The 12,413-nt window shown below is 27.4% G+C and overlaps 1 protein-coding gene across 3 annotated transcripts in view; it reads right to left on the reverse strand.

The window, feature by feature from the left end:
- Window positions 1–12,413, reverse strand: part of LOC126734281 (uncharacterized) — a 112,981-nt gene that overhangs the window by 21,745 nt on the left and 78,823 nt on the right. For all 3 annotated transcript variants that reach the window (XM_050437833.1, XM_050437832.1, XM_050437831.1), the window contains exon 2: window positions 696–736. In XM_050437833.1, the coding sequence (XP_050293790.1) occupies window positions 696–723 (28 nt within the window). In that variant the 5' untranslated portion in view covers window positions 724–736. The remainder of the gene's footprint in view (window positions 1–695; window positions 737–12,413) is intronic.

Raw genomic sequence — 12,413 nt, forward strand, 5'->3', positions numbered from 1 at the left:
ATTCTTGGCAGAAAGGTTAATTACATCGGTAATCCATTTTTTTTTATATTCAACTGATTTACTTAGTCGATACCTGAGAGAACCCTGTTAGGAGTACTCGTTGACATTAGCAGGGCATTTGACTACGTCGATGCTTCAAAATCGTTAATGATTGCGGTATTTCTTAAAAGATATACAACAAAATATGTTGCTTAAGTAAATTAGTATTAGTGTAGAGGATGAAATATAATATCAATTTATAACTAATATTGACATGGAGTTTAGCCTTTGTGAAAATCCATGTTTAATATGCTCTAAAAGAAATTGTGATAACAAACTGCTAACGTTTCTCGATAACTAGAAATAATTAATTGTAGGATATGAACTAAGAAGTATTATATGATTTTTTAAACTGTGATTTTTCTATTCAATTTATTGATAAATAATGTAAAAGTTGCATATATAAATTAAATTTAGACCATTTCGATTCATTTAGACTTTATTTTTTTGTAATAATAGACATTTTCTTATGATCTTATCTATTACGATTTAAACAACAACGGCAAAAAAGTTTTTTTTCGTGTTACGATTAAATGTTTTTTATTAAATTCTGAGGTTACTGTCCATATAAATTCAAGATTTAAATTTGTTGCATAAATACCATATATCTTAAAACTAGGTCCTAATGATTAATATGCATCCCATAGGTCACTTACCTAATTTTAAAATGAGATACCTCCCCATTCTAGGTAAATTTCTGAAACAAAAACAGCTTATTAGGAAATAATAAAATGTTAAAAATATAATAAACACGCTAGGAAGGTCATGTCAAATCTGCGACGTCTGAATTAGTTCTCATAACATAAGTATGTCATAATTTTTGGGCAAATTTTAATTAACCTCTTTTAATAGTCCACTCTAAAATTAGTCAAAATATAACTGCGTCTTATCCTTAATGTTAAACGAATGAATTACTTTCATATGATAAACGCATATTAAATTTTCAGTTTAGTAATAAGAAAAAGGCCTGATTCCCTTCCAGATTTGAAAACTCTGATAACAAATCTGGGTTAAACTGTCATATTATTAAGTTGCGTTATTAATAAAACAAAAAAGTTCTCAGGCCATTTTTTTGGTCTCCACGTATAATTACCTCGGTTTGTGTTTGAAAGTGGCAAAAGGTAGTGAACAATGAGATGTAAATATGCAATATTTAATATTCAAGTTTTGTTTGGTGTATGTTTTAAAGGGACAATTAATAGAGTATAATAATGGCACTTAAGTATTAAGTATTACGTCAAAACTGCTTAATTGCAGACTATTGTAGATTTTGCAACTATGTACTTCATTTTATAAAAATATTTCTAATTTTTAATAATATTTTTAGTGATCAATTTAATATAATTTTAATTTTAGGATAAGATTAAAAAGATAAACTTCTTCGAAGCGTAAGATAATTAATACTTCCCAGCCCTCTTTGCACTTTATTAAAAACTTGTCTATAACCATTGTTTAAAAACTGGACTAGTGAAGTAAGTTAACTAGACTAGTGAAGTAAGTTCACGTACCTAATTCCGTCATTTTTGTTCTTCCAGCTAGTGTCTAGTTCTACAATCTGAAAGGCTCAGAGGAGTTATTTCAACTAGATCTCGTATCCCATCATAACTTCTGGCATTAAATCTATAGTTTCTGATGGCGAATTTAAATATTTTAAGTACATATTATTGTATTTGACTCTTTTACTAACAAATTTTATAATATTACCTTGACTCTTTCTTGTTCAAAATTTATCTTCTTTTAGTTTTAGTTTCCTTTGAACTTCGCGAATAATTTATCGCATCACGGCTGACATTTCGTATTTCTGTTGTTCGTTCCTACAGAAACCTTAAGCACGTTCAATAACTCTTATAAACTTGATGGAAATTATTAAAAATTTTATTTATACATATTTTATAATGTTTGTCTTGTGAAACTTAGATTGACACAACTCATCAAGCCTTTACTAATGACCAATTTCCTACCCTTATAAAGATTCTCTGTCTGTCTCCAATGTTTAAAAATAAAGCGTTAGAAACTGACATGCTAAATTATAGATTAATTTATGTACAACTATCAAAAGCATTTAAGATCTGCCACCCAAATAAGCTTATAAATTATCTAAATAAGAACAAAATATTACATTATTTTAAGATTGGTTTCTAGTGATAAGTGAACCATTACAGTAGTCTGTGATTTCCTTAAAACTATTCATGATTCACTTAATTAGATAGAGGATACTATTGGCATATTCTTTGACCTATATCGAACATTTGATACTATAGACTATGGATTTCTACGTCTAAAATTTTATGGATTTGGAATGCATTGCCTATGACTTGGTACAATAATATTTCTTGGACGAAGGTCAAATAGTTATTGACAATTTTATTCAAAATCTCTTAAGGAGTAAAGTTACCTATAGGTAATACAAGAATCCAGTCTCAGTCCATTTTATCTTATGATCTTCCTCATGCTTTATTTTATTTTCCTATTTCTTATTGTCTTCTTTATGCGGATTATATAACTCTAATCTTAAATTATAATAGTAAAGAAAAAAATAATAAGAAAAATGTAATCGTGTTTGCAGTAGAAGATTCACAGTAAGTGCTGCCAGTGTGCATGCACAGAGTGGAAATTTGAAGCATAAAATTTGAATAAAATCTTTTACAACGATTAATTGAATTTTCTGACGAATGTACTGAATAAAAATGATCAATTACATAACTATTATCATAGAAATTATCATAAAATGTGTACGAAATTAACGTCGAATTTCAATTTAAACAAAAATTCATTTAACAATACGAACACATAAATTAAACAGAGATAAATCTAATAAAAAATATTTTCAAAATTTAGATCTTGGGATTTATAGATTTCACTTATATTCATTTAAATGAATTCATCTTTTTTTTTCAAAGTCAATGCAATATAAAAGTATCATTTCTAGAATAAGGGTTGAATAATCTTCCGAAAAGAGACTGCAAAATTTGTTGAATCAAAATGTTGTACCAAAGCAGTTACTTTTTTAATACAGTTTAAGCGTTTTAGAAAAAACCTTGTATTGAAATCTTTGTCAGATATAAGCTTTTGAAGATACAATTAAAATACTTTGTGAACACTAGGGCAAAATGATTGATACTTTGATCTTATTTGAGGAAGATGTAACTGAAGATGCGAGTTTGCCACAAGAAGCTAGAGAACTTCGAATTCAAATACAGCGACTCAAAACAACATTCATGCAAATCTTTTATCATTTCTTCCTTTGAAATTTGCCATGCTGTTATTAAAATATTGCAAAAATATTTAATATCAGCCTAGTTAAATAAGCTATTTCAAATAGAGTAGAGAGTAATAAAACCTTATTAGGTATGCAAAAGGGGTATGCAGGGTGACCCTTACATATACATACAGGGGATCCCAGCATTAGAGGTCAATATTTTAACCACGTATTCTATTACCCAAAATAAGTTTAAATTTCATATAAAGTAGGGTTCAAAACGTCTTAGTTTTTAAGATACGGCGTGTTAAAGATGAAGAGGGGATGGCGCTTTTTTTAAATATTTTCGAAACACGTAGAGATTTTTAAACAAAATTTGGTATAGTTTTTAAATCTTTTATGTTCTAGTTAACGAACTTAAATTTAATATTGAAGTGTCTTTAGGTGTGGGTAATACAGGGAAGACATAGGAAAAAATTACGCCAAATTTTTTGTTTGTTGATTTTAAGGAATTTGAACTACACATATTAAAAATCTAAAGTTTTTTAGTGAATAAGGCACTTTTGTTAGTAAATTTATTTCCCAAATTTCTCTACAAATTCATTTTTTTATTTTAACGTTTACATTTGAGGTGGGGATAAATAGTTGAACTAGGAAAAAAATAACGTATTTTGTCTGGTTATGTTGCTCGACAAACAATAACTAAAAGTCAATAATTTGACAACTTTAAATTTTGTTGACAATGAAAAATAAGCTATTAAAATCTTATTAAGTTGATTGAGATTCTAGCAAGTCTTAACTCACCCTAAAAACTTTTTAGACGATTTTCCCTTGAATGTTCGAAATTAATTTCAGTGTTAATGTTAGAAACTGGCTAAACGAGAGGCAACCAGATAAATGGATTAGAAAAGGTGACCCTATTCCGTGGATTTAAGTCCCAGTCGTTCCCAGGATTTAAATCCATTAGATTACTATTTTTAGGGTCGAGAAAAACCCATTTCGAAGTTTCATGTCCTATATACTAGCTTTATAATTGATAGTTTGATTTGTCTTTCGTTAAGAAAAAGATTTATGTATTAAAACAATTCACGTAAAAACTATTATCCGCACTTAAAAAAAATAAAAAAAAGAATTTGTTATGAAATCTTTAAAAACATTTTTCTTGAAAATGGTGGGTTCCAGGGAGGTGCGACAAGAGTATCTTATTTACTTAAAAAACTTTTGTAACCATCTATTTTCAATTTCTATGTTTTCTAATTCCGTAACCCAAATTAGAAAAAATCGGCAAATAACAAATTTGGGGCTAAATTTTCTCACCCCCTCTTCATGCCTCCTAAAGGTAATCCAATTTCCAGTTTTAGTTCGTTAAATAGTACATTAAAAGTTTAGGAACTGTGCCAAATTTTATTTATATTCGAATGCTTAATTATAATACTTTAGAATGTTATTTACATATTATTTAAAAAAACAGTTATATTCTCTTCATCTTTAACACAAGACGTTTTGAACCCTTCTTTATATGAAATTTTAACCTTATTTTGGGTTATAGAATACGCGGTTAAAATATTGACGATTCAATTAAAATATTGAATATTAATTTCTTTGAATTATTAATTTATGTTTTCAATAAAATAATATTAGATATCTTACTGTCACATTTTCTGATTCTCTTTCTGTTAATCTTCACTTTTTCTTAAAATTTTTTAGAAAAATATAATTTAGATTTAGTGTAATTATTTTTCTACAGTTCATTAAGAATTAAACACATTTACGTGAAATGCTTTTAATACCCCTTTAAATTGTGTCAACGATTTTTTATTATTAAGCAAGTTTAGAAACTTAGGGTGGCATTTTTCATGGCGCACAAAGCGGAATTTTCAATAGGTCTAGCATTAGTTGTTTATCATAAAATCAATATTTTTAGTATGGTTAGTGCCGAAGTAACAATTTATATTAAACTTTAGTTGGAAAGTACTCACACAATTTCTTTCAAAGAATACCACTATCAATTTTAGTCTACTAATTACTATAAATGGCAAATATCACTTTGTCTGAAAGAGAAGCATTGAAAACAAGAATAATAAAGTAACCAGCAATTATATTTACATCTGCTATAAATTTTCTTACATTATTACAACATTTAATGTATTAACTTATTTTTGTATTTGTATCTTGCACTCCAGTTTGCAAAATATTGGGCGCACTAACCCACAATCTCTTTTCTAATGGATTTTTGGTGCTTCCTTCTTGCAATATAACCAACGTAGGCATACAGTAAATCTTCAGATCAGTACCCTCTAGTCAAACAGGCAGCCAATGAAGATAAATCACTATATAAGCCCAGTTAGCTATAGTACAAAAAAAACTAGTTTCTCCACATTGTAATTTTCCCTGAGGGCGCATAGTATGCAGTTATTAATTTGCAATCAGAATTGGTTCAAAGGTCATCGCACCATCTTTAAAGAAACAGTATGGCACGATCTTGTTACCGTATAAAATGATTACTTCCTTATGGATAGAATTTTATCGTATAATGGTTTTTGACGATCTCGTGCTCACTTGGGTGTGTCGGTTCTTCATATCGTAATATTAAGATAATTTTTGCACCTACTAATATTAACATGTTAGGATGAAGAATGTTACGCTAGGTTATATAATGAACATTATGCTGTAGAAGGTAATTATTAATTAGGATTCCCATAAATACACTTTGAATTTTATCTGAAAACTATGAGTCATTAATAGAAAATCAAATTGAAATTTGTTGCTATAAGAATTACGTTTAATAACCAACAGTCAAATGAGTTAATTATAAAAATTGGCAATTAGTCAGAATGATTGTAGAATTTCCTCAGTTGATTTGATTGCTATATTAAAGGAAAGTTTTAGGACGACCGAATATTAGTTTGCAGTGAAGTGATTTATTACATATTTTGTTAATATAATATTTTATTTAATTCAAAGGTAAGCAAGAGCGCTTTTTTATTAATTAACTTTTTTTAATTTTAAAACTAATTTGTTATTCAGGTAAGTATATTTTTTTATTTCAAAATATTATTAGGTACTTTGCTAAAAATATTTACAGTATTGGTTTCTCATAAAAATATAGGAAACGTAAAAATTAATAAAAAGAAGAGATTCCATTTAAGATATACATATCTTTTTTTAATAAATGGTCACTTGTAGTAAACTATCTAGTACATCTACTAAAGTATACATATATTATTATAGATTTACAGTCTATGCTATTTAATTTTTACATTTGTAAAAGGGTTAATTATATTGTTATTAATATAAGCAAAAATCTTCTCAAATTCCGCTTCTGAATGTTTAGGTACTATATGCAACATTTTAAAATACAATTTTATTAGTTATCACTTTACCTTTTTTTATTATAAGATGTTTTATATTTATTAAATTATACTTATTGATTTTTATATAATTATTTATAATATTTTTTTTTGAAATAGGTAATCCCTACAAAAAAATCCAATAAGACGAGGCGTTCAACACTGTAACTATTTGTATTAAGATTTATATCTTATTAAATATTTATATCTGTATTTTTATATTTATTGAATCGGTGGATCTTACCCTAAAAATAAAGAGGGTTTTTATGAAAATACAGGTAATCTTATCAATTTATTACAACTACATTTTAATTTTTACTACTTTCTAGATTCTTAACAAGCAATTATCTGAAGATGTAGGTACCTCAGCTTTTAATCATTTAAATATAGTTAGAACTCTATTTATACATTTTTCTTGACTTTTCATTTTTGACTTGATAGAAAATATCTTAAATTTTTTTTTTCTTAGTAGTAAAGTGAAACTGTTTAACAAAAACAAAAAAAAAATCACTTTAATAAATGTATTTGTGTTCACAAACTATGTAACAAAAATTTATAAAAACAATTTTAAAAACTTTTAAGCTGATTATAAATAATAATACGTACTAAAATATTAAAACGTGTTTATCCTTCGAAAACTGACTCTTTCAAAAATTGTAAAAGCAGCTCATCAAAGAATTCGTTGTAAAACCTATGTTTTTTAAATTATCATCCAAGTCTCTTTTGCCAATAGCAAATAAATAAACTTTTTATTAATCATAGGAAAATTTTAAATATCTCTTAAATCTATGGCTTAGATATAAAATCAAATTTCTTGTTTAAATTATTTCTGGTTTTAGAACTTTTAATTTTGTACGAGCTCGATTTCTTCTAATGAGTTGTGATATCTTACATTTTTACTTCTTAAAAAAGAATTATTAGTTTAATTTCAAAACTGTACTTAAATATGTACTTAACTAAAATTAAACCATACTTTTAATGTAATTTCTAAAAAAAATCATAATTTTGTGAGTCAAAGTTAAAATAGTCAAAATATACTTTATTTGCTAAGTTTACAAACTTGTGCTAAAAGCTTCCTAATCCTAGAATTTATAATACAAGTATTTATTTGGTTATATAGGATACAGGACAAAAACAGAATACAGAATCGATTTTAATTGTACATAGAAGCATATTTTATACAATCAAAGAAAAAACCAAAAAAGAAGAAAAGAAAAGGCGAGAACCAACATAAAACAAGAATAATAAAGAAAAAATAAAATAAATCAGATCAACAGATATATAATTAATTTTAAATATTAAAATGAGTCGTTAAAATACTCTTCAATGCAGTAGTAAGCTTTTGGTAAGATTAATTTTTTTAGTTCTCTCCTAAACTTTTTAAGGTCTGTAACAGTCCTAATCGAAAAAGGAACATGATTAAATATTTTATGACTAATAAATATAAGAGTGTTTCTCGTAAGCGAGGAGGTGCGGATTGGAAGAGATAAGTTGCCCACTTGATGAATATTATGACTGGTGCAGGATGGTGGACTTACGGACTTATGTATGAGTGTTGCAATTTCCAATATGAAGAGTGAGAAAACTGTTAAAATTCTTTCAGCTATAAAAAGAGGTTTACAAGAGACTCTCAGACCAACACCACACAGATACCTTAATGCTTTTTTTCTGAATAGTAAAAATGATAAGGAGTCCCTTGGAGCACAAACCCCAAAATGGCAACCCATAACGGATATGAGAGTCTATTAAGGCGAAATAAACTGAACGAGCAAACAACCTCCCCAACTCATGTCTGGCAACCCTCACTGCAAAACAACCAGAAGAAAGTTTAGCAGCGAGGCCCAAAACGTGGTTGTCAAACCTTAAACTCTCATCAATGAAGAGGCCGAGAAATCGACAATAATCCCTATCATGTAGTGGGCTCTACTTATCAAACAAAAAACCCTCTACATTACACTTAAAGTCCAGAACAAAAGTCTTATCAGCATTGAATACAAGCTGATTGCAGATGCACCACTCTTTAATTTTGTGAAGGTCCTCTACTATGAGAGATCTGACTACTTTTTGATCTTTGTTATGCCACAGAATTGTAGTATCATCGGCAAACTGAACCACTAGTCCATGCAGTGATAGAGAGCTTAAGTCATTAACGTATAATAAAAATAAAATAGGACCTAACACTGGCCCTTGAGGTACACCACATTTAAGATGTGCTATCCCTGACGAAAATCCAGATGCAACCACCCTCTGGGTGCGGCCAGACAGGTATGACTTCAACCACCCCAAAGCAACTCCCTTAAATCGGTAAAAATCAAGCTTTTACAGCAGTATTCCATGATCCACACAATCGAAGGACTTGGACAGATCACAGAGTGAATTGGGTTCATGTATTTTATTTACTAGATAAAAATGCTAAATGTATAATTATTATTTTTGATCTTGTTAATTTCTTTATCTATTTAGCTAATATTGATTGAACTTCTATTAATTAGATTTTATTTAAGAGGTACTCTCCAAATACAAGATGCCACTTTTATTACGAATCGTTTTAAAAGGAAAACTTTTATATTTACTAGAGATGAAATTTTTATATTTTTATAATTCGTCTAAATTACTTTACATAATTCAAAATCTTTAACATAATAGCAGCATTATAGATATAATCCTAGTAAGGAAAATTAAAAAAAGTAAGTAATGGCAAAATTCTGGAATCTGTATAAAATACCTTTAGAATAATATTTCATTTAAATTTATTTTGTGTTTAATTTTTTTTGGTCAAGATTAGTTCATCTGTAATTTTAAAATTGTGATTTATACATCAAAATGTAGCTAAGGTTGAAACCAGATCACTTTACCTATGCCCACTATATAATTAAATATATTTTATTAACTATAATAACATGTCTATTTATTCTTTTCATCTTAATTACAATACCTACAATACCTACAAAAAAGTAGCCTTTGCATCATTAAAATGAAATTACAAGTTTTTTATCACTATACTTAATATAAAGGTCTAGAAACATTAATATCAATTAACGAAATCCTGACTATTTTTATGATTTAATTATTCACCATTTTATTCTTCTTTAATCACGATTTAAAAGTAGAAAACTTTTGAAACTGTGTGTTTTGATTTAATAAAATGCCTGAATCGATCGATTGGTACAATTTTAATAGACAGCTGGCAAAAAAAATATCTTAAGTATTTCTGTAAAACAATTTATTTTATTTCACTTGTGCTAATCTATTGAACAAAAATGTCATATATCATATGTCCTAACAGGTCTTAACTTTCTTTTGAACTTTTGTAGACCTAATCTTTTTTAAATTTTATTTAAAAAAAATTTAAGGGGCTAAAATAACATAAAAAAAATTTAAAATTCACTAAGAATAAGTTATCTCGATGCTCCTAAACATCGCTTCAGAACATATAAAGGTCTTTAAAGGGTAAAACATATGCCCTTCTGGATGGCAAAATATAGCCAATATATATGAAAAATACGACGTACATATAAATTTTAATCTATTATCAAGAATTCTCTTAATAAAATTATCAATTTGTTCGTTATTTACTATTCAACTACAGAGGAAGACGCAATAAAAACAAATAATTAGGACTCATTACCTCATTAAAGTTTTTTCCTCAGAAAAGATGCAAGAGCGAGTTATCTAGTTGCAGAACAATTGATTGGCAGTTATAGATCATAGACGCCCTAAATAGATTATTTCGTAATTTCAGTACCGACGTAATGCGAACACGCGAGAAGAAAAAAGAATAAGTGCTCTTTGTGGTTTTCTCACGCGGGCGGATGGACGTCTTGAACTGGGTCGAAGCATTAGGTGATTATTTTAATGCATTTATAAGAAACGAGTAATCGAAATATGTATAAAATATATACGACTACTTAAGTAAAACAAACTTTCATGATTTTTTCCAGATATAATTAATCAATCTTATCAATCAACATTTATTGAATAAAAGATAGCCATACAAAAAAAATAAAACGTTACCAGCAACTAAGATTGACTAATGTTTTTTTTTTAATGTACGTTGAAAATAAGATATTTATAGGTAATTTAGTCACCTTCAAATATTGCAATCTCAAAGGTGTTAAAGACAAACGAAATACCGGTAATCAAATATTCGTGCAAAGGCTATCCTTAGATCTAAAATCGCCCAGAAATGTGAATTAACGGGTGCCAAGAATAGAAAAGGTATTAGAAATTCTTGATGTAATATAAAATTGCATATTAAAGAGACATTAAGGAAAGTAGGTATGGCACTAGTATAATATACTTCCTGAAGAATGAATTTAATGGACGATATCTAGTAATAGTGGGTAGGATTAGGAGATAGTAAGCATGTTATTGTATTTAAATAACTCTGATCCACTTTACCTTATATTTGCATTTTGTAAGGGCTGTAATTAAAATTATTGTAAAAAAAAGTGTGTTGAAGAGTTAACTTAAAAATTATTTAGTTAGTTCTAAATGTGACACAAGTTACCGAAAACTGTCTTTCCTCAGGTATATACATGAAGAAATTTTAAATGCATGGATTTACTTTAAAACTTTTAAAACAAAAAAATAAATCGGTCTGAGCACTAGAAGTAGAGTTATGACTCAAGTTACTACGAATTTCTCTATTTTATTATTATTTTTAAAATGCGGTCTAATAGCAAAATCTCATATACTTAAAATATCATTAAAAATTATGTATAAAATGCGCTTTTATTACCTACTTTCACGTTAAATTTGGTAATGAATGTAAATTCATTACCAAATTTAGGAAGGAATTAAGAAATTTTTCATTTTATTAGTTTATAAACTTCATAAATTTAAAATAATTTTTAGTTATACGTTTTTCATAAGTTTAAGAATTGCTTGAAATCATTGGTCTTCTAAGAGTTGTATCAACAGAGATATATGTAAGATTTATAATAGTGTCTTTCCCAGTTAAAACTTGAGATAATAAATAAATACAAATATTATAATACAGTCATATTATATGACATAATGTTATAGACGTTACATTCTCATATGCGGGTAATATAAAATTAAAAAAATATACAAGATACAAATTAAACTTGAAAAGTGTATATGGATTTAAATTCTTGAACTTTTTATTACCCAAAATTGTTTCATGATACAGTTACCACTTGGACAAAATGGGAGTCATATACATTTAAGTTATGCAGTAAAAAAGTACTTTCCCAATATTTAATTTCAACATTTTAATCATCTTTTAGTTAAGCTAAATTTTTAAAAGAATGTTTCAATCTATAAAAATGTGCTATTGCTGACTATTTTATTAATCTAATATTTTTGTAAGAGTTGTCTGTACTATAACATTTAGCTACTTCTATCGCAGATTTGAAAAATATGTAGAAACGGTCTACCATTAATAGATGCTCAAAAACTTATTAAAAAAAAATGACAAAAATATAGACATGCTTGAAAAAAACACCTGAAAACAAAAACATATTGGATAAAAATTCCAATAGATAATTATTTTCCATGCAATTTAACTGGAAGATAAGCAAAAGAATACACTTACTGTCAAAACAGGTAATCCATTAAATTTGTAGACGTAAAGTACATTAAAATGTACGCTTATATATTTTTTTCTCAATAAAAAATGATTTATAATAAAATGTCTGTATTCGCAGAGCATAGCTATACTTTATTTTGAAATATTTTAAGTGTTAAGTTAGTTAAAGCACCTCTTTTAATAAGTGTTTACGTGAAAACTGAATAAATAAACTATTTAATACTGGAAGTGTTTTTTTACAATGAAAACTATATGCTTAGTTCTATTTTCA

This window comes from Anthonomus grandis, chromosome 3 (genome assembly GCF_022605725.1).
Source record: "Anthonomus grandis grandis chromosome 3, icAntGran1.3, whole genome shotgun sequence".
Lineage (NCBI taxonomy): Eukaryota > Metazoa > Arthropoda > Insecta > Coleoptera > Curculionidae > Anthonomus > Anthonomus grandis.